The sequence below is a fragment of the Mirounga angustirostris genome, unplaced genomic scaffold (genome assembly GCF_029215605.1).
Source record: "Mirounga angustirostris isolate CCGP_5_RB_7025 unplaced genomic scaffold, mMirAng1.0.hap1 SCAF_2, whole genome shotgun sequence".
NCBI classification, from domain to species: Eukaryota; Metazoa; Chordata; class Mammalia; order Carnivora; family Phocidae; genus Mirounga; species Mirounga angustirostris.
In genome coordinates, this window is record NW_026991710.1 from 73,411,002 (window position 1) to 73,435,319 (window position 24,318).

General features: G+C 34.6%; 1 protein-coding gene across 12 annotated transcripts in view; it reads left to right on the top strand.

Moving 5' to 3' along the window:
- The window catches only part of CCSER1 (coiled-coil serine rich protein 1), a 1,348,832-nt gene that overhangs the window by 683,314 nt on the left and 641,200 nt on the right, over positions 1–24,318 (top strand). For all 12 annotated transcript variants that reach the window (XM_064584812.1, XM_064584811.1, XM_064584807.1 and 9 more), the window contains one exon: positions 11,038–11,115. In XM_064584812.1, coding sequence (XP_064440882.1) covers positions 11,038–11,115 — 78 coding nt within the window. The remainder of the gene's footprint in view (positions 1–11,037; positions 11,116–24,318) is intronic.

The window sequence follows — 24,318 nt, forward strand, 5'->3', positions numbered from 1 at the left end:
TACCATACAAATGCCAGAAGTTTTACTGGACTTGTCATGTCACTGATATTAAATTCCCTAAAGCAAATGCTTTTGCAGTATGTCAGCTTCTCCAGCTGGTTTCTGATGAATCCTCTCAAACCTCATGTATCATCTTTCATTCTCCTACTTCATTTATTCAGAAAAGTATCAAACACCTAGAATGTGCCAAAAAACTACATTAGGTTGTGTGGAGTCAATATGGCTCTAAATAGACATGATCCTTGCTATGAGGAACTTACATGCTAGTGCAGAAGACAGACAAGATATAGGCAAACAGTCAAATAAAAGAAATAACTGACAGTTGAAATGAGAGACGGTCAGTAAAAAGAATCACCTGGAGGTGGGAGTCTACTTCAGAGATCATATCTCTAAGCAGTAACACCTTAATATGAAGAAGAGTCCAGATGGAGGAAATAGCATGTTAAACGTTCAAGTGCAGGGGGCACCTGGGTGGCTCAGTGGTTAAGCATCTGCCTTCGGCTCAGGTCATGATCCCAGGGTCCTGGGATCGAGCCCCGCATCGGGCTCCCTGCTTGGCGGGAAGCCTGCTTCTCCCTCTCCCACTCCCCCTACTTGTGTTCCCTCTCTTGCTGTCTCTCTCTCTCTGTCAAATAAATAAATAAATAAATTCTTTAAAAAAAAAAAAAGTTCAAGTGCAAAAAATCTTGCTCCACTCAGGCAACTGCAAGATGATGAGTAGGAGTCATTTTTGCAATGGGAAGATTGGTAGGAGATAAAATTAGCATAATAAATAGGGGCCAGGAGGGGCAGGAGCTGTACATCATGATAAAGGTTTACTTTTTATTATATAGACTAGAACTATTTGATAGAAATACAAAACAAGCAATAAATTGTAGTCACTTATGTAATTTAGTATTTCAAATACATTTTATTTAACATATCTAAAATGGTATCACTTAAGATGTAATAAAAATAAAATTATTTATGAGATATTAATGGGGTTTTTTGTACTAAGTCCTCAAAATCTGGTGTGTATTTTACACTTACCACACATCTCAGTTTGGACTAGCCACATTTCAAGTGCTCATTTGCCACATGTGACTAGGGGCTGCCCTACTGGAATGGGATATTAACAAGTTTTAAGCAGGAGAACGAACTGCATTAGCAAGTCACTTTGGAGTGGAGAAAGTATGGGTGAAGACAGGAATACCAGTTAAGAGGCTTTATTAAGCTTTTATTTCCTTTGGCGGCTATAACAAAGTATGCCAGATTGGCTGACTTAAAACAACAGAAATTTATTTTCTGTCTGTTTTGGAGACTAGAAGTCTAGGATCAAGGTGTTAGCAAGACCATGTTCCCTCTGAAAGCTGTAGGGAAGTATCCTTCATTGCCTCTTTGAGCTCCTTAGTGGTTGCTGACAGTCCTTGTTGCTTGACTTATAGATGCATCACTCGAATCTCTGCTTCTGTCTTCATGTGGCCTTCTGTAGATCTGTGTCACTGTGTCCAGATATCTCTCTTATAAGGACACCAGTCATATTGTATTTTTTTAAAGATTTAATTATTTGAGAGAGAAAGAAAGAAGAGAGCATGACAGGGTGAGGGGGAGAGGCAGAAAGAGAAGCAAATTCCCCACTGAGCAGGGAGCAAAATGCAGGACTCCATCCCAGGAACCAAAGGCAGACGCTTAACCAACTGAGCCACTCAGGTGCCTAGTCATGTTGTAGTTATGATTCATCCTAATCCAGTATAACCTCATTTTAACTGGATGGTATCTGCAGAGATGCTATTTCCAAATAAGGTCACATTCACAAGTTTCAGGTAGACATGAATTTTGTGGGGGGCACTAGTCAACCCAATAGAGAGGCTAATGGAATAAAAGTGGTAGCTTTTGTACACTGGGCACAGATCTATGCTCCATTTCCCATTTCCTTGCTTGTCCTTAGGTAGTGGATCCAGAGTAGTGATACTAGATAGAAAAGGAAGAAATGATTGTGAAATAGATTTCAGAAGTGTAATTAGCAGATGTCTTGAATGTGGAGAGGCCAACCCCAATCTGGCTGATCTTTCTCAGTCACAACTTCTCTCATAACTTTCCTGATAAGTCACTAAATGCCTACTACTTGTAACCCAGGAAATTTGTCTTCCTAGCTTCTAAAGGCGTCCAACTCAAAGACCTCTCCTTCAAGTCCCTTTTCATGAGGGCTTTCTTACTGAGCTCCACCTTAGTGAGAAGAGTATTAAACTAGAAGAAATGAAGTAGCCTGTCATATGCATAAAAGAATTCAAACATATATTTGTTTAATCCCCCATTACTGAAACTATACTGGCATTTATATACAGTACAGCATGCTCTTTAAAAAAAAAAAATCTGAAAACCAGAAGAGTATTGTTAGAGTTGAAACAAAGCATCATTCAGTTCTTATTGGGGGGAAAAATCCATATGCTTTATATCTGGGATATCGAATATAGTTATCTGGGTACAAGTATTCCCAGTGATTTCAATCTCCAAAAATATAAATTCCCAATTTACATTTTTGATGTATCTTCTTCTTAAATGCAGTAACCTAAACTCTTAAATCTGGGTATAGTTTATATAATCTCTCATGGGTAATGAACTCCATAAATATAAAATATGCTGTGTAATGATATGTAATCTTACTGAAAAAAATCACTTCCAACGCAGTCTCAAAGTGGTGGATTGTGGAGGATGTCAGACAGTTTCCTAGTTTAGGTATAAAATTGAATGAATATAAATGTTATTTAGGTATTTGTTTTAATGATTTACTGGATATATCCTCCTTCTGTTTGGCTTTATATTTTTTGACCCATATTTTAAAGTATATAAACATAAAATAACCCTCCTATCCTTTTACCCTTGTCTGCAACTTTTTCAGACTTTGTTTTTCCTGAGATGTGGTGATAAAAAAACAAAGAATCTAGTAACAAGAAAGCTGCTGGGGCGCCTGGGTGGCTCAGTTGGTTGGGCGACTGCCTTCGGCTCAGGTCATGATCCTGGAGTCCCAGGATCGAGTCCCGCATTGGGCTCCCTGCTCGGTGGGGAGTCTCCTTCTCCCTCTGACCCTCCCCCTTCTCATGTGCTCATTCTCTCTCTCAAATAAATAAATAAAATCTTAAAAAAAAAAAAAAAAAAAAAAACAAGAAAGCTGCTAACAATTGTGAGATTCAGGGCAAGAACATAACTGTGAGGGCTCACAGAATGTAAGTCTAAATATTAACATTTTAAATTTTAAATATAAACATTTAAAAACTGCTGAATAAAATATGTTCGATCTTCCCATCTTAACAAATATACTTTTCTAATGACTTGGAAAGTCATGTTCCAATTAGAACTTTTGGGACTCCGTAGCATCCTGTGCAGCACGGTGGCAAAGTGGGGAGCCAGTCAGACTCCAGCTTAGCTTAGCACCTTACTACCCTAGGTTCTGTCCCTCATGGCCTTATGAGCATGTGTGTGATTGACCCAGTGAACACCAGGCTCTACACTGTCCCATGGCCACACCTTGGGTGACCCTCAGGAGGACCTGGTCATGTCCTGAACTGGGCAGTGAATTCCGGGGTTCTGGAGTATGGTGGGAAGGGAAATATGGCCTTCTATTGTGGCACTTCCCTTATCCCCGCAGAATACCCTCCTCACAGGCAGAAACATGGTGAGAGAACAGCCAGAGCATGGTACTCTAATGCAAATGTCTCTTACCTCATCTGAAGGACAATATTGACCAATAGAGCTATTTAAGTACATAGCTAATACTCTTACCTCTTTTAAATTCCAATATCTGTTAGTGAAGTTGGGTAATGAGTACATAGGGACTCTTTGTGTCATTCTCCCTTTTTGTTGTATGTTAGCAATTTTCCATAACAGAAAATAAGAAAATAATATTAATACATTTTAATGTCGTCTTGAGAGTTCCAAGAAATTGTAGATTTTGTGTAAGGAGGTTTGGTTTGCGTGGTCACTGTTGTGCTTGTTTCTAATTCTACTAATGCCTTCACTGATTCACGCTCATTAAAGGTGGGTGAAAATAAGCAATGTGATCTCTATTAGATAGCCTTTGCATTTCTGAGCTCATCTTTGGACTTGGCATTACTAAGCAATCCCAATGATTTTCCCTTTAGTTTTTTGCTTCTGTTGTATATAAATAATCATTTATTACTGACATTGAAGTCCATTATAAGATGATCAAATTCTTTTTGATCTGCCTAATTTCTGGTTTAAACTGGACTCAGAACACTTTGTGTTTTTCTTGTGTTGAATTACATTACTTTTCAATTTTATTTTATTTTATTTTATTTTATTCAATTTTCTTGTGTTGAATTACATTACTTTTCAATTTTATTTTATTTTATTTTATTTTATTTTTTATTTAAATAATCTCTACACCAAACATGGGGCTCAAATTCATAACCCCGAGATCAAGAGTCACATGTTCTTCTGACTAAGCCAGCCAGGCTCCTCTTACTTTTCAATTTTAAGAGTTAGTTTCTCTTGGGGCGCCTGGCAGGCTCAGTCAATACAGAATAAGACTCTTGATTCTGGGGTCATGAGTTCAAGCCCCACGTTGGGTGAAGTTAGCTTTTCTCCTCATTTCAATACTATTTCTCTTTTCATAAACTGAACCCGTAGATCCATGACTTAGGATCTAGATTCAGGATTATGCTATTTCAGGCAGTCTTTGTGTTTATTTATTTATTTATTTATTTTTAAGATTTTTTCCTTTTTCTGATTCAAACCTGTTCTTTGGGTGTGTGTCTGTGTGTGTGCGTGCACGTGAGTTTTGGATGATACAGAGGCTTTTGTGTTTTTCCCTTTAATCTCAAGGTATATGTTCATATAGTAGTGCTGTAATAATCACTATTACCTATATTTTGTATTTCAACTCTTAATTTCATTAATAAGAGTACAGTTGTTTTTTTTTTTTAATATTTTATTTATTTATTCATGAGAGACAGAGAGAGAGAGAGAGGCAGAGGGAGAAGCAGGCTCCCCGTGGATCAGGGAGCCCGATGCGGGACTCGATCCCAGGACCCTAGGATCATGACCTGAGCCGAAGGCAGACGCTTAACCATCTGAGCCACCCAGGCGCCCAAGAGTACAGTTTTTTTATTATAGGTTCTAAAGCTGTGTGTAGCCCCTCATGTTCTTTTTTTTTTTTTTTTAATTCATTTCCTTTTCATCTCGAATTCACAGTATTCTGTGTAGGTGATTAAACTTATAATTTAATATAAATTGGAGTTGTTTCTTGGGATTATTGAATATTTTCTTTTCACCTTTACTGCACTTAGTTTTACATGCATAAATTTTTTAACAGCTCTAATAGATGAAAATAGATAGTATCTAAGGTAGAAATAAATTATGTAGAATAATAAACTGCTGGATGTTAAAATATTCATAATTATTTTATTAATCAGGAGCATCTAATAATGTAATTAAATAATGTAATTAAAACATATTCTAAAATAAGGATAAATAACTGCCAGTACTTTAACTCTCCTAGCCACTTGAGGTTTCATTTTCAAAGCCAGTTGTTAGCTTTGTTATGGTTTTGTCTCTCTCCCTGTTTTTTTTTTTAACCACATTTCCTCCTCTTAAGTGCATCCTAAAATGACATGTGCTTTACCTGTACACACATGAAAGTGCAAAAATTTACATATATCAGTGGTAACTGTTATGTTTTTTATGCTCAAGCATTTAATAAATATGTTCTTGATTACTAAAATTAAATTTAAGAATTTTTAAAGAAATTAGAAACTAATCATTTTATATGGACAACATATATTGTGGAAGCAGAGTCTATGACCACCCAATGCGTAAAACACAAACATACACACACACCAGAAAACATTCTAATAGCTTAAGCAGAATAAATTTTAGATTACTTTGCTTGAACTGATTGATAATATCATTGCTATCATAAGAATTTCATGCCTCTCAAATTTAGTTTTTATTTCAGTTTGCATTTGCACATTTTCCTTCCAATTTTGTGTTATAAGTTTATATTAACTTTATCGTCTTATTCCTAACTTATGTTTCAAAATGCATTGCCGGCGGGGTATGTGGGTGGCTCAGTCGTTGGGCGTCTGCCTTAGGCTCAGGTCATGATCCCGGGGTCCATGCTCGGTGGGAAGCCTGCTTCTCCCTCTCCCACTCCCCCTGCTTGTGTTCCTGCTCTCACTGTCTCTCTCTCTGTCAAATAAATATTTTTAAAAAATGCATTGCTGGCATTGCATATTTCTAGTATGGGTATTCTATGGAATCTCAGCTTTTATCAGAAATAAAGATTCCTAAGCAATCTCAAATTGTTTTCACAGCAAAGAAAAAATGACTTAATAGAGTCTGCAGGAGAATATATAAAGGATGAACATAAAAACACAGTTGTATTATCATATATTTGGTATGCAATATGCAAGCAGCAATACTGCTTGAAGGTTTTTTCAGAGTTAGAATATCTTTATAGAAAGGACATCAGGGTTTGGAGACAAGGAGAGTTTTCATCTTGGGTGTTCCACTTACTAGCTTGTGTGACCTTTAGCGACTGATTTCAGTTTACTAAGTATCAATTTCCTGCTTTAAAAAAGGACACAGACTTGGGCGCCTGGGTGGCTCAGTCGGTTAAGCATCTCCCTTTGGCTCAGGTTGTGATCTCAGGGTCCTGGGATCGAGCCCCGCATCGGGCTCCCTGCTCTGCGGGAAGCCTGCTTCTCCCTCTCCCACTCCCTCCCCCTGCTTGTGTTCCCTCTCTTGCTGTGTCTCTGTCAAATAAATAAATAAAATCTTTAAAAAAAAAAAAAAAAAGGACAGACATTGTATGTTCTTGAGAGGATTCACGTATATTACATGGTATGGTGCCTGGCGTGTAACTATATGCTATAAATATAATCTATTATTGTTAGTAATAGCTGTTGTAGTAAAGATTACAGAATGAGAGGGAATGTGATTATAAATAAATATTCTTGGCAAGTTTGTAAATTATATACATTTTCTTTGGTTTATATGCATTTATTTATGATATCTAACTTTTATTATACAGATGTTATTAAATTACTCTTAATGTCAGATAAAATTATTTGGAAACTTGTGGAGAAAAACTATCATGTATATTTTTCATATAGCAATGTTATATAATATTTAAAACCTCCACATATTCAGGACCAAGATCAGGCAGAAATGTAAAATAACACCAAATATAAATAATGAAATTTCTCTTTCTCATCCCGTAATTTAGTCATATATATGTGTATATCTATATATCTATATCTATATATATATAGTTGTTTGTTTTTTACAGAATCTGCTAGTCTTTTTTCTTTGTGTTTATTCTAAGAACACATAGGTTTTATTAATCTTAAATGAGGAAAAAAAGGTTTGTTTTGTTAAGTATTGATACTGTCATTCCTTGGAATGGAAAATGTAAAAACAAATAGATATTTTGTCAGAGGTACAGATTTATTTATAAAATTTATCTACCAGAAGTTGAGTTGTTTCAATTCTCCTCTATCCCTCTGGGAGAGGTTAGAAGAAGAAATTACAATGTTTGTTTATACAGGAAAATACCAAAAGAGAGACACATTAAGTCACATGTGTAAATGAATTCTATACTTTCTGGCAGACTTGATTTAGCACTCTAGTCTTATTCCTCACTATTGTCCCTTTCAGTCTCCCCTTAGGCAAGTTTGAACTAGTAGCTGTTTCTGTATATCTTTGTCAGGGTCTCTCCGACTTCTAAATATTTGCAAATGTTCTTGTCTAAGAAACGGCCCTTATGCCTTCCACTCCTAGTTGGCTTATAATAATTCATTTTTCTGGGCGCCTGGGTGGCTCAGTCGGTTAAGCGTCTGCCTTCGGCTCAGGTCATGGTCCCAGGGTCCTGGGATCGACCCCGCATCGGGCTCCCTGCTCTGTGGGAAGCCTGCTTCTCCCTCTCCTCCCCACTTGTGCTCTCTCACTAACTCTGTCTCTCTCTCTCAAATAAATAAAATCTAAAAAAAAAAAAAAAAAAAAATTAAAAAAAAATAATAATTCATTTTTCTAGTTTGAGCTGGGGTGTCAGTATCTTCTGCATTTCAATTATTTAACTCTCCTATACGCCTCCAGCCATCTCTGTAGTCCCTTTACTTTATGTATTGAATAATAATTTTTTTAATATCTCTGCCTTTCACAGTGGAAGTTTCTTTATAAAAGGGGCTAAACCTTTTTTTTTTTTAATTGAGATATGGATTTTTTTTCCCCTGGTATAGTTGACACACAATATTATATTAGTCTCAGGCTTACAACTTAGTGATTTGACAAGTTTATACATTAGGAGGGGTATGCCTTTTTTTTTCCCCTTTATGTCCCTTGTACCATAATATGCACTTAATAAAAATTATAGTTGATTTAAGGAATATAATATATTTGCATCATGAAGGTGAAATGTCTGTCTCTATACTGAAATCAATAATTTAAATAAAAACTTCTATTATATCAAATCAGCATGATATTAAAAATATATGGTGATGCTTTATTTCTAGTCTTCTGATATCTGTATTTATATAGCTAATACAGATTCATTTTTTATATAAATAATTATTAGCAAGCTCACCATCTAATAATAGCTATTTTTATGGTCTATTTTCTATTTGATTATAATACTCTTTTTATCTCATGTTAAATTTATTAATTCATAAATAGCCATCAGTCTTGCAGAAATGCAAAAGCCCCATGGAGAATTATCTTCCAAAACCTGTAGAGACTTTATTAAATCTTCTAATTGTATGTTACAGAAATTTATCAGAAACTTTCATTATTTTCTTCCTTCTATTACACTAAACAAAATATTTGGTCCTTAAGTATATACACCTAAGTCTATTAGAAACTTATATTTTACTCTCCACTTTTGAATATAGCATACAAGTGCATAAGTAACAAATAATTCAAATATGACATATTTGTTGTTGTGAAAATGCCTGCAAATGGAGGTAGCAATGAATTCCATTAGAAATGCCCTTTTTTTTTTTAATTTCTGAAATATTCTTGATGTAGGGTTTGTTTTGCCTTGATTAGGCTATTGGTTATTGAAGCTGTTTGAATTTTTTTGTTTATCATAAATTGAATTTTCTGAGTCTTATAATTCAGACCAATGAACCAGAGTTTAGCAGTCTTTCCCACTCCTATCTTCAGGATGGGAGCCCTTGAAAATAGAACTATGAGCAAAGCATAATGGAAGCATTTGCTGCCTTTCGTCCTTGCTTTTTGCATTAGTGCATAGTCTCTAATTCATGTGCAAATGTTCACATATCTAGAGATTTATAACAAAACTTGCTTTTCCAATACTTATTCCTCCAACCTATTTCAAAAACAGATAAATTTTTCTAAATAGCCCTTCAATGATAGCAAACTTTATTGCTTCCTTTGCTTATTACTACTTCTCCCTGCTCTTTTTCCTTAGCCCAATATAAGTCTAAATAAACACAACTTGTTACTTCTCATTTTAAATTGAGTTTGCAAAATGTGGCCGCATTTTCACTTATCCTTTTCATACAGTTAAAATCTTACCTCACCTGCATGACATCTTTCTGAATTACCTAATCTCCATTTCATTTTGGTCTGAATAGCAGCACTAGAAGTTTTGTTGATAAGGTTAAGTTAGAAGGTTTGAGACATTAATAATCCATAATTTTTTTTATATTTCAATAAGCCACATAAATATGTTTGCCTAAATTATGTATGAAGTTTGTTAACTCTGATTACATGCAAATCTCAGGCAGAATTAAGGGCAAGAGGGGATGGGCAGAGGAAGGAAGTGGAAGGGAAGGTAGAGGAGGGGAAAGGAGGAAAGTGTTCTTAGTGAGGTTTGTGATGACTACCATCCCTTCTTGGAAAAAAGATGAATTAAATCAGCTTTAATCATTAACATATTATGCAACTATTTTATTGAGCATTCAAATTTAAAGAAAACAAAAGAATTATCCTTTTTTAAAAAGTTGTATTAGTGGTCTTTATGTATTGACATATAGAATTTTCTGTAATTGTTTTTTTAACATTTAAATTCAGTTAATTAATATATAATGTATTATTGGTTTCAGAGGTACAGGCCTGTGACTCATCAGTCTTATATAATACCCAGTGCTCATTACATCACATGTCCTCCTTAATGTCCATCACCCAGTTACCCCATCCTTCCATTCCCCTCCCCTCCAGCAACCCTCAGAAAGCAAGTTAAGTAAAGCAGAATCTAGTAGAATCACATCAACTTACTTGGAAAATTTGTCAAGATTTCTAAATTATATTATTCTCATTAAAAATGGGTGATAATGGTAGTAAAAACCCCAAGATGAGGTATGATCATGTAAATACAGTATTTTAAGATGTGCCAGGCACACAGTAAACACACTGCATGGTAACTAAGCTCAAGATCCTCTTTTAAGTGACACATCTAGGAATGAGAATAGAAGTCCCCAACCAGAAGCTCAGTCAAATTAGTAGACCAGAATAAGTGCATTTGCATTTGAGATATGAAATCCCAAACTTCATGTATTACTTCCCTTACCTAGTTATGACAGAATTTGATTAAGTGTCAAATCTCATATAGATTCCTAAATGTGTAGATTTCAGGAGAGGATTAAGAAGAAAAAAATGAAATTAAAAAGAAACTAAATGAAATCCACTGAGTAGTATTATGTTCTGGTTTTAAAGGTAAATGTTCTAAAACTAGATCAATAAAATCCTATCAATTCAATTTACAAAACAAAAAACAGCCAACAAGAAACCCAGGATAAGCATTTGGTCTTGGATTTAAGCAATCCTGGCTCTCTAGTGTTCAACTGTAGTTCTACCTCAGTGGTTTCTGTACTAACAGATGCCAAAGGTGGAGTACTTATGACCAGAAAATTAAAGTTATGAATATTTAAGCTGATATGCAAAGCACCAACAGAGCAAAGTATACACACAGATAATCATGAATTGTACACTAATCAAATTTTAATAAGCGGGAGACATTAGTGTAGAAGCACAAGACTTACCAATGTGTTGTTTCCTTTTTTTTTTTTCATTTTGCAGGAAAAAGTCCAGCATTTACAGAAGGCTTTTGCTTCCAGAGTAGATAAATCCACACAGACTGAACTTCTAGGCTATGATGTAAGTAGCTATATAAAATCATTTTTATTTTCTTTATTGGTATTCAGACCTCCACAGCTTATTTACCTCTGTTGCTGTGTCCATGCATTGATTTAATAGGATTTAGTGGCTCGCCATTCATCTTTTGCTCTTAAATAATCTCCAAATACCTTCTGGAAGTGAAAAAGATAATTACAGGCACCAACTAGCATACCAATGTCTTATTATTTTTTTTTTAAGCTAACATCCCTCATATAGTCTTTTGAATTAGTGAATTTGCAGACATGTGGAAGATACATATTAGAATACTAGGACAATTTATTTTTAGGAAAGTACTAATTTAATTATTAACGGTTTAATAAAGTTGTGTTCACAGTCACCAATGGCCAGGCACATCATTTTTACATTCTGCTACATAAAAGGAAAAACAACTTTGCAGAGAAATTTACAATACTATTTTAGCTTTTGGGCTTCAGTGCAAGCTGCAGAAAGTAATTTAATTGAAAGTTAGCATTTTTTTCTTAGTGTGAAATACTTGTTGAATTGTCAAAATAGGATTGTAAAACGTGTTGATACAAGATTGCTTCTAATAACACTGGATGATTTTGGATAACTTTGATTTAAATTCCTATCTTTTCTTAAATGAAGCTATAAGATTTTCACTTTGCCTAAGTTGATGACTTTAAACTTCCTTTTAGTGAAAATATAAAGGAATTATCTTCTTTATCCTGCATCTAACATTTGTTAGAACTCCCTCTTCTCTTTAAAAACATTAATATTATTTTTAGCATTTTATTGACAAGTAAGATTAGAAGAGATGCTTTTAAGGTGTTTCATGAAGGTGTATAATAATAAAATGTAAGTTTGTCTGCATGTCCTCATTATATTAAATAACATAAATATGAATGTTATTTTTGTGTTGCCTTGCAAATTATGTTGTTATATTTAACTAAATGCTACTTGTCTCTATTAGGAAGTAAACTAAAGTTTTGAATTCCAGCACAAATTGTTTTCAGCTACTTATATATGTTCTTTTTAAATTTAAAAACATTAAAAGCTATGCTTTTCTTTTGAATTTTTCTGTTACATTCATTTTAAGATATGTTTATTATAGACACCTAAATATTCTAGATATGAATATTGTGACTACAGTACTTCTTGCCTGAATACCAGTGTTATATATGATTTAAATGGTGGTAATATTTCCTATTTTAAAATAGAAATGGTTTCTAAGTTCAAGCAGGATTTACCACACGTATTTTAATTTTATCTCTTTTGAAGGAGGTTTTTTTTTCCCCATTTAAAGTTTTTTGATATGTATTATTTGTATATTAGTACCTAGGTTATAAACTCAGTATGTATTTTACAAATAATAACCTATATCTTTTTAAATCTGCAAGCCATTTGTCCAATAAGACTAATAAATTGTTTCCATTAAATCATATTCAAACATAATATAATTATAAGTTAACTTATTCACTACCACATGGTCTTTGTGGAAGTCTAGTTATTAAAAGTAATGTATTCTTCAACAAGGAAAGAGGAAAACACGTATGTATTGGGACTCAAATATTCCACTTTACTCAATAAGGAAATGATGTTTGGGAGACTCAGTTCCAAATTTCTAAAGGACTGAATATAAAGATAGAATGTGAGATCTATAGCAGTATTAGTGACTGCAAGTGAGAAACAGTTGCTAAGAGATGAATGGTTCCGGTGGGGGAGATAATTAAATTGTGTCTTGTTTATTTGCCTCTCTATGCCCCATCATGTTCTTGTTTCTATGAGGTTTGTTATATCAATATTACAATTTCTCTAAACATTTAAATAAAAATTTAAAATAGAGCCATGAACATAGGTAATCCTTATTAAATCTTCATTGTTCCTAGCTTCTTTTCATATCTGACAGTGAAAATTTATTGTATTTTACTGGGTTGAATTAAGGCTAAGAATAATAATTTCTGGTATTGAGTCCTTTCAGGATCCCTTTGTATAAGTGTTTGGTATGACTTAGGTAGTCATTAGCATACATTAATAATCTGTTCTAAAGATTTCATATTTTACATTTCCTGGTGGTAGATTCTAGGATATAATCATCAGAATCAGAAAGGAATTACCAAAGATATGCATATAGAACCTCATGGCACTAACTGGATGTTACTGTCATAATAGACTTTGGGGCATTTTGTATGGAAAACACTGGGGAGGGAAATATTTTTAAAAAGCAAATTAGAAATAGGTAAAGCATTTTAAATGTGATAAATTGTGGCTATTGGGAATATATGACTTATCAACAATGTATTTTTATTTTCTATGACTGGGATATATTTTCTATACTTTTCAATATCTAGTCATAAATTTTTCACTTTTTCATATGCGATAAGAATAATTGATTATCCTTTGACTTATAACCTTTGCTCACATTTTTATCAGGAAATAGTCTGACATTTTGTTTTTTCATAAATATGTATTCACATATATACTATAGCTACTTAACGATTTGCAATAGTATTTGTCAGAGAAAATATGAAAAATCTTGTAGAAATCTTGTACATTATGAATGATACTTATACTCTCTTGCTTGCTTTCTAAAGCTGTCAATATTAGCCACAAATTGTTCTTTACAGATCAGTATGGATCATGTTTCAGTGATATGAATGTCAGAATAGGAGAGACTCCCAGTATCTGCTAATATAATATTCTTGGGAAGATAGTTGTTACTACACATTTTGCTTAAAATAGGAGATAGAATCCTTGAAAGATGTGAATTATAATGAAAACCATTAAAAGAAATTTCTGAAAATCCTCTACAGTGAATAAGTTCAAAGATTCATATAATAAACTACTTCTATCTTGTAATAGATTTATCAGGAGACTTGAAACTAATGCTAGTGTACAGCGTGTTTTGATTTCTAATGCATAGGACAAAGATGATTTAAAAATAAATTCAGAGTGTCTCAGGAAAGGCCTATATACACAATAGTTCTTGTGATGATGAAGGAGATTGTTAAATAATTGATGAATGTATCTTCAGTAATCAATGCCAGTTTAACCGCTTTCACCTTCCTCTGTCTACACTGACTTAGTTTATTGGAAGATCAAAAATAATTTCTTAGGTGTCACTTGTGTTATTAAAACAGGATAGAAGATGAATATAGCCAAGTAACAATGTTGCCAATTGCAAGATTATACTAAGAGGTCGAGATTTTTCTGATTACATTAATTATATAAAGAAATGCTTCAGCACAGAACGTAAGCTATCTGTAAATATTTTATAGTTTGAACTCATGCAAATAACATTTTGGTTTAAATAATTGGGAAGGAATAGCCAAAATGCAGTGAAGATTTTATATTCTAACACGGCAAAAATTCAGGTACTTTTTTTTAATTTGGCATCTATATGGAGAGGTTTTTTTTTTTTTTAACTTCCTTTTGGTGTTCTACAGAAGGTTATCTTTTTAAATGTAGTTGATTTACTTTAAGTATAAATTTTCTTTTCAATTAGTGCCTGAACTTAAACAATCGGAGTCTCTAGAGGAGTCTACCTTTAATCAGCATGTATTTTTTTTATATTTTATACTTATATTTAATAAGTGTTAGTCTTGAACTTGCAATTTTTTGTTCATATTTAAGAGTTTTGACATTATCAAGTATTTCATCAAATTTATTAATTACTGTTAGTCTTAATATCATTAATGGTTTTCATTTGGCTACTTAAAACTGAATTGTGGCATCACACATATTTTGTCTGAGTCATGGGTGAGTGAAGCATAACTCAGTTTAGAAAAGTATGATCATACCACTATGTATTTTTCAAACATTTTAATAACATAGTCTCTAAATAATGGGATTTGCTTTATAAATGAAGTTTTCTACTTATATGCTAGGGAAATAATACTAGTTGCATTATGAATACACATTTTGAAGGAAAAACTCAATGCAGTTGTCTGTGTATTCTCAACCTACTTTTCTTTTTTTTTTAAAGATTTTATTTATTTATTTGAGAGAGCGAGAATGAGAGAGAGTACATGAGAGGCGGGAGGGTCAGAGGGAGAAGCAGGCTCCTAGCTGAGCAGGGAGCCCGATGCGGGACTCGATCCCGGGACTCCAGGATCATGACCTGAGCCGAAGGCAGTTGTTTAACCAACTGAGCCACCCAGGCGCCCTATACTACTTTTCTTAGATTTAATTTTGGAGGCCCTCCTAATATAGTTAATAGTGTAAGGAAATTCTAACAAATATGAGAATAGTTCATCATGTAAAGAGTAAGAATGATTAGGGGAATTTTTTTTTTTTTAAAGATTTTATTTGAGAGAGAGAGACAGAGCACGAGTGGGGAGGTGAGGGAGAAGCAGACTCACCACTGAGCAGGGTCCTGGGATCATGACAGCTGAAGGCAGATTCTTAACTGATTGAGCCACCCAGGTGCCCCAAGAATTATTAGTTTTACCGTAATAGTTTTATTAACTGTTATATAGAGCAAGAGAGTATTTTGTGTTATGCAACTATATTATGTCAGCCTATGGATTAAGCCTAATTGTAAGAATTGAATAATTATCAATTAAGCTTTCTAGTTCAGTCGCTAATAATCCATAGTTTGTTAAAGCTATCTATTTTTGATCCATCCATTGCTGTTGTTTTTCATAACTTCAGTGCTTCTGATCATGTCAGGGTGCCCCAGCATTTAGCAGATGAGTGCCTTCTCCCCATATACTTCATTTATATTTACTTATATCAAGTATTTCTGTTTGTTTTTATAAATTTAAATAAAATCAAGTTTAAAAACTGATATATTCCAATTTTTCTTTTGAACTACAGTTTTTCATATTACATTAAGGATAAGTTTCAGACAAAATCATCGGTTAAAAACACAAGATATATGATCAGCTGCTGTAGGTACTTACTAATACTTAGTGGAAGAATCACAGCTTATCCCGTGGTGAAGTTTTAAGGTCATCACTTTTGAAAATCCATACATGCATTTATTCAACAAATACTAAATGCCCCATGGAAGCCAGGCTCTGTCCTAGGTACTTAGGATACATCCTTCAATCAAACCACAAATATTCCCTACGGAGCCTGCATTTTTTGACAGCATACTTATAATAAATAATATAAGGAAAGTATACAGTATGTCAGAAGGTGCTAGGTGCAATATAAAAAGGAAAAATAGCGCAGGGAAAGGGTAATTGTGAATGTAGGGGTGAGGGTCAAGACTATGATCAAAAATTTTAAACAGGGTGATCTAGGCTGGTCTGAGGGTGAGATGTGAGGCTTGAAGGTGGTAAGGTAAAAATCACATTTAGTCAGGGGCGCCTGGGGGGCTGAGGTGGTTAAGTGTCTGCCTTCAGCTCAGGTCATGATCCCAGGGTCCTGGGATTGAGCTCTGCATCGGGCTCCCTGCTCAGCGGGGAGCCTTCTTCTCCCTCTGCCTACCACTTCCCCTGCTTGTGCTGTCTGTCTCTCTCTGTCAAATAAATAAATAAAATAAAATCTTTTTAAAAAATCACATTTAGTCAGAAATCCTTTTGTGATATGCTCCTTGAACACCCCTGAAAGACCCTCAGTCAGTAAGAACAAATTGCTTTATCTTTGCAGCAGTCCTGGGTAAGAATAGTTGGCTTCATTTGTAGGCCATGTGGTATGAAAAAATGCATTCTATACCATTATACCCTAGAATCAGACCCCATGCATCAAGAGACTCACACTAGGGGAACACAGACCACCTGTGGAAATAGCCTACTCAGGCTCCTGCTATCATATCCACTTAGCAGAAGCACTGAGAAGAAAGCTAGGTCCTATCAGCCACACCATGTAAATTGCATTCACTTTTCCTCTCTTCTTTTGCATAGGCTCTGTCTACCTCCTCCTCTCAATGTACCACTATTCTCCCAGCTCAGGAAGAGTTGAATTTAGATACTTTAAATGTATAATTAGACTTCATTGTATATCAACACATCCCATTATTCAGAGGTGTACCACTAAAGCCAACAAATGTAAAAATCACTCAATAGTTACTTGGTGAAAAAATAAATGAATAGATTAGCTAAAAGACTCTCATGTTATTTTTATAATCCTAACGATCTAAAACAAATCAGTATACATTGTTTTATTAACAAATACAGAGTGCATATTGTTATTCTACATTATTCTGTATCATTTTGTTACATCTAACAAATGTTTCAAAATGGCCACTTTGTGCCTTTTAGAACAAAGCATTAAATGCAAATCAGTGTAGATAACCAGTGATTTTTAAAACATGAGTGCCAACATGCAGTTTCCTTTATAATATTGCATTGAATGCTTCCTTCTAAAATCCTGAATTTTTACCTAGGACCTAGATCATTCCTGGAATACCTCCAGGTCTTTATTTCAGCTTTGACTGCATAGAATAAGCATGACTTAACTGATAATCCTTTTGTTAAGAGAATTTATAGTTGAAATCCTTTTGGGAAAAATCGCAAGGATAGGTGTTTAAAAAAAAAAACTCTTATAATTGTAAAAATATTCATCAAAATGAAACAATAAAAGAACACATAGACATACAAATTTTATCTATCTTATGTGGGAAGGAAAAATAAATTTCCCTCTACTCTTCTAGTTTCTTGGCTGAGACCTACCTGTAAAAACAAATAAACAGGAGAAAAACAACTTTAGTGACATGTATACCTCCAGTATAAATGGGAAATACCCAGAAAAACTGAGTAACTCCCTGAAATGGTCCACGTCACCATCTTAAATACAACCTCCAGCTAAAGACAAAAGGTGATGCTGCGGGGTTGGGGACATAGGAGAGACCAGTTACAGGAGATTACCAGGAAAAACATAATAAAAAGGGTAAAACTGTTATGCAGATTTAAGACTGTCTTCTCCATTGATAAGAGTTTCTAGAGATTGAGAGTTGTCCTCTTCTTCCTGGTAGAGAGAGACCTTTACAAGTGAGGATTTCCATTATACATATAACTTTCTTTTATAAAACAGTAACTTGTATTCCATTTTCCGAGCTTCTCCTGTGTCTGTGTTTCTTAAAAATACCCAGCTAAAGATAATTCTTATGCTAAAGAGGCATATTCTGGGTGGCATATATTTGTTATCCTCCAATTAGTAATAATAATTATAATATTTGCTGAAAAATATGTTCATTTAGTAATGGTGTTGATAAAAGAGAAAAGTTGATACTTGTTGAAAAGGAAATTTCTTTCAACCCACATCACCTTCTATCTCATATATCACCAGCTCTATAGGAAATCTAGATTTAATTACAAAATTTCTGAGTTTTCTTAGACAACTTTAGAAGTCTTTTTAGAATTTTCCAGTGTGCTAAGTGTGTATTGCATGACGGGAAGTCCTGTCTGAAGGAATTTTCACCACCCTATGGAAGAAAATACAATGTATACACTAAGGGCATATTTCAGTGACTATTTGTGATACATTATGTAATTGGAGTTATTCATCATAATTGTCAGGGAGCCCTCTTGCTCAACTATAGAACCCAACAGTTAATTTCTTACTACATTTTCTTGTGGCACTGACAGTGACTGGAACATTCTAACTGCCAGACCAGAAAAGCCCTAGTAGCAATGGAATACTTAGAACACCCCCTTTTCTGTCCATGATCATGTACTGAACATGCAGTGATCCCTTATCCATGACCATGTGCTCTCTGCCTGCTCTCTTGCACTACCCTCCCAACCTCTCCTTATAAAACTCTAGGTGTCCCACTTCTTGGCTGATGGGTTGATTGTTAAGGCTTGAGCCTACCACCTGCCCTGGCTGCAGGCACCAAAAATAAATCTCCCCCTTTCTCTTTTCCAGACTCGCCTCTCTTGAGTTATGGGCTTCTCTTGTGATGAGTTTATTCAGCAACCATGTTTGCAAACCCAGCCAAGAGCTAAGGTTTTGATTTATCTACCCCCCCTAGCTATTCCCTGGGATAGAGCAGTTGGCCAGGACAGTGCACCAGGGCTTGCCCATTTATTTCCTAAGTTAGGGGTTGTGATAGATCATTTGGTAACATAATTTATATTAATTTAAGTTCTAAGACTTTGCTCAGGTACTTGGTCAACATATCTTTGTAGATTTATATTAATTCATGTCTAAGGAAAACATTGCTTTCCTTTAATGTGGTCTACAATCAAGAAAAATCTGGAAAAGCAAATTTACTATTTAAATATTTACAAATGTATTGAAACTATACACACAGACACAGACACACATCAAAGCACATAGTCTCTGAACACACAACTGCATGATATAGGTACAAAACAGAATCTACTTTTATTGACTATTTGTACTTATTATAGAAATTAAGATTAGATGCAAATATATTAATTTTTGTATATAATAATTTACAGAAATCCTACTGTACACTAATACAATGTTTAAAATGGTTATTTGTATTTTAATATTAAATCATATTTATACAACTATTTGTTACCTAACTTTATTAGTATGAATTAATATTAAGGTATTTTCTTTTAAAGGTAAAAGTCACATTGACTCTCTAGAAACATTACTTTTTCAATATGCAGAAATCATAAAACTATATATTCTAGACTGAAACAATAATGACAAATTTTGCCATACCATAGTTATGACAGTGTTGTTGGTTTTTTTTTTCTTCACTCCACCACCTGATGGCTATTCTATCTTGTCATACAGTTGAGCCTTTGTTTCATTAGGCTATCAGATTTAATTGATTTAATTAATTTAATTATTTTTTCCTTTAGTTTTCTTGTGTGATTTACTATTCTCTGACAACCCTCCCACTTACTTGATTTAGCAGCACAAAAGGATAATATCTGTAAAGATCATTAGCCCTCATAATGGTCTTGCTCTATTAAAAAGTTTCTCAAACACTTGACTCATGCTTTGGGACTTGAGAATACCTAGTGTGTATATTGGGGTGGGGGGAGCCGGTGATGGGGGGAAGGAGTAATTTTTCCTCTATCTTTCTAATTTCTTGGCTGTAATTACCTCTGTAATAAAAGAGAGATTAACAAGTTAAATAATATGCATACCTCCTATATACACAGGAGATACCTAGGAATATTAAGTTGACTCCTGAAATGGCCCAAGTCATTATCTTAAATACCATCTCCAGGTAAAGACAAAAGAAAGATGGGGGTTGGAGAGGCCAGTTGTGGAAGATTACCAAGAACACACTGAACAAGAGTGAGGTTGTTATGCATATTTAAGTCTATGCCTTCTCTCTTGATTAGTTTCTAGAGATTTGATCATCCCCTTTTCCTAGTACAGAGAGATACCCTTTCAAATAGAGATTTCCTTTATTAAGTATAAATGACCTTTACAAAACGTAACTTCTACTTGGTTTTGAGAGCTATCCTTGTGTCTGCAGCCTCTTAAGAATAACCAGTTCAGGTTATGCCAAAGAAGCATATTTGGGGGTGGCAAATTGTGCTTCCCTTCAATTTCACCTTGAAACTTCCCCAAGAAGTTTCACAATCCAGAACCTGAATTGACAGATTATTCCATTATTCTATTGAACCCATGTCTGAGTCCTGAAAATAGGTCAGTTCAACTAAACTGCTATGTCTCATTTTAAGAGGTGGTCTTGTAGATGGGCTCCCAAAGTTAGTCCTATATTGTGCTAGCAATCAGGTATTTAATAAGAGCCATTTCTATGGAAAAAGATAAACAGAGTTTAACAATTAGCACAAACTATAACCCAGTTTGTGAGACCAGGGGGGCAGCCAATCAAGATTTCTATATGTCAGGTTCAAATCATCTTTCAAAGTTTGAGTATCTATGATGTTGTCAGGTGGTCAGGTGAATTTTCTGAGTGGCTGACATATCCGCAGGGACAGAAGGTTGTCCATATGAGCTGTTGTGATTTCTCTTAAGTTTATATCAAATTGTTCACATTCAGTTTGCAGAGCTTTGGGAAAAGGGCAGTTTTGATTCCCAGTCATTTCAAGTTAGAAGGGTGGGGGAAAACCAGAAATTAGTTTGGAGAGTTATAGTGAGATATTTGAGGAAAACTGTTAGAATTCAGGATCTGGTCCAATTTACAGGTAGAAAACAAAATTTCTAAGACTATAAACTGGACTAGAATCTAATATCCACAAAGGTATACTACTGAAACATTATTTTCTCTATAATCACCCTCATTTTTACCAAAGATAATCACAGTAGGACTAATTTATTTGCAGAATAAGTTTAGTCTTTTTAAACTTGATTATTTACATAAGTGCTGGAAGAATAGTGATTGAATATATAGGTTCTTTTTAGGTCTGCTTTTCTGGAACTTTTGTAGGGAATTTTAGATGGAACTTTTAAAAGCCTTGAGGCTAAGAAGTCAAGCCAAGGACTCACCATCAGACTTTGCCTGTAGTACCTAGCGTTTTGGGTTAATTTCTCTCTTCTTGAGGTCCCAAAGATAACGTATGATTTCTGCACCTTCCAGAAAGTGACTTTTACTCATCTGGTAAGGCTGCTGGGTCCCTGTAAGCAAAGTACCACGCTGCTTTTGCAAAGAGTTTTATTGGCTCCATAAAGTGAAACTTAGTTCCTTGAAGCTGTCTGGTCATGTTTAATTCTATGCATATTCTCAAATATGACATTCCATTCAAAGCTTTAGTAATATAACCAATGTGTCCAGTTGTAGAAGCACATTCTAAGAACAGATTCTGCTTAAACTTATGCGTATAAATATATTGCCATGAAAATAAGAATAATCACGAAGAGTTTCAAATTCTAGAGGGATTAGATAGGGAAAAAAAGTAATTGTTTCATCTCTGTTCACAAGGGCATACTTTACCAAATTGCTGTAATTCATACTTAGCTTAATGGAAAAGAGAAAAGTTTCCTTAAATCTAGAAAAAGCAAAGCATTAAAGAATCACAATGTTTCAAAGTCATAAGTATTTTCAGTTTCATGAGTTTATTCAGCTCCATGTTATTCTTGTTCTACTTGGTTTTATATTGGTTCTGTTGGTTCTGGAAATTTTTACCCAGTTCCGTTTTGTCTTGAAATGATCAGAAACCTATATTCCAGAGTACCTGTTAGAATCCTTCTCTTTTTCTTTTCTTTTCTTTTTTTAAAAGATTTTATTTATTTATTAGAGAGAGCACCAGCAGGGGGAGGGGCAGAGGGAGAAGCAGACTCCCCTCTGACATGGGGCTCCATCCCAGGACTCCAGGATCATGACCTGAACCAAAGGCAGATGCTTAACCAACTGAGCCATCCAGGCGCCCCTGTCATAGTCCTTTTCTTGAATAATCTGTGAGGATTAAGCACTTTTGCAAAAGCATAGAATAAAACAATAATTATCTGTAAATGACAGAACACTTAAAAATAGCTATGGTTAAAGTTCTGATGAGAGTACATTGCAATGTAGTTGACAAAGAAATTTGGCTATTTCGATGACATGCTTTTTAAGGTAGTAAGTATAATTACAAATGAAAACTTTATACCAGAACATACCAAATTTCTAGAAATTTCATACAACTTCTGGAACACTAATATTAGCAACATATATCCATTCAGATGAAATCTAAGAAGGTTTAGCATCACTAATTTGGCAATGCTTCCCATGTAACTTAACATAGTAAATAAACCTAACTAGCTTAAGATCTCTTTTTCCAAGGAGAGAGAATGATTCTTTTAACATGCTCCAAGGACCTTCTGAAACATCTCAAAGTTAGTTCTAGGTCAAAAGGACTCCATTTAGAGTTTGATTTGGGGAAGTTTGTCAAAAATATCAAAAAGTTTGGGCGCCTGGGTGGCTCAGTCGTTAAGCGTCTGCCTTCGGCTCAGGTCATGATCCCAGGGTCCTGGGATCGAGTCCCACATCGGGCTCCCTGCTCTGCGGGAAGCCTGCTTCTCCCTCTCCCACTCCCCCTGCTTGTGTTCCTGCTCTCGCTATGTCTCTGTCAAAAAAATAAATAAAATCTTAAAAATATATATATATCAAAAAGTTTTAGCACATGACTAAATAGGATCACAGATCATTATGAAACAATACTTTATTTAACCAAAGTGACAAGCATTTTTTAAAGGCAAATACAGAAGGATACATAGTTATGAGCAAAGTTTTGCTCTTTTTAATACTAAGAAGATTCAGTTTCCTTAAGCAATCAAAGATCTGATAAAGACAAATGAAGTAGAGGAAATTATTTTGAACTCTTTGCTTTCTAGTCAGATTGATGTGGGAAACAAAGGCAAAAGAAAAATTAAATTTCCTTACTACTTACAACCCATTGACATGTCCTTGAAACAGGAAGAGTGACATTCCTCAGTCAGCTTGCCTGATAACTACAGTATAATCACAGGAAGGAACAATCTTAGCCACCAGGCAATGTTCTTGTGAGTGGGGTTGTGAATGTCCACTGATTTTTCTGTTGTCTAAATTTGGTAGTTTCTAATGAAAGTGGAGGTTAAAAAACAAAAAAAAATTCATATTTTCATCTTGTTAAGGGAATCCATAATGCAAGCCATTATACTTCTTTTGTCTTCCTTTCAATTTGGTTTTTCATAGAAACCAATAAGACAATTCTGTAGAAAAAGAACTCTCTAATATTTTTTTCAAATATAGAAGTTTTTTGGGTTTTATTTTTTGTTTTTAGTTCAAAGTATCCATCATTTGACCATTAACAAGAAAGATCTTATATTAATCTCAATAGCAGCTCAAGCCAATAAAGGCTTTTTATGGTTTAACAGTGATTTCAAGAGGCATCCCAAAGGGAGGTACAAAGATGCAGCCCTTAAGAGATCCAGAGAGTTTAATTTCAAAGTTAGCCTAGGAAAGCAAAGACTTGTGTTATCATCACAGGTGATAAGAATGAGACTATGGGATGCCTCCAGTCATAGACTCTCTAAATCTGTGACACCAAGCAGATGCTAATGGAATGGGACTTTTCTAGCACAAACAAGATTATGAAGGTTGAGACTACAAAGGCCCCTTATGGAATAGGATCCTTTATAATAAACTCCTCCGAGAGCTGGCATAGTTGGACAAAGAGAATACTTCTGGCATCCATTAGCCTACTGGGTTGTATGCCAGATGCATGTGGATACATTCATTGTCCAGCTGACAGAGACCAAACAATGTTCTCACTGGTCACAAAGCCAAACTCTTATGACCTAGAAGAAGACAAAAGGAAAATCTCTTCTAGGGTATGTTTCTTTTTATGACAAATGACACAAAAGACAGACACCAAAAACAAACAAGCAAAAACAAATAGCCGTCTCTGGGACAAAAGA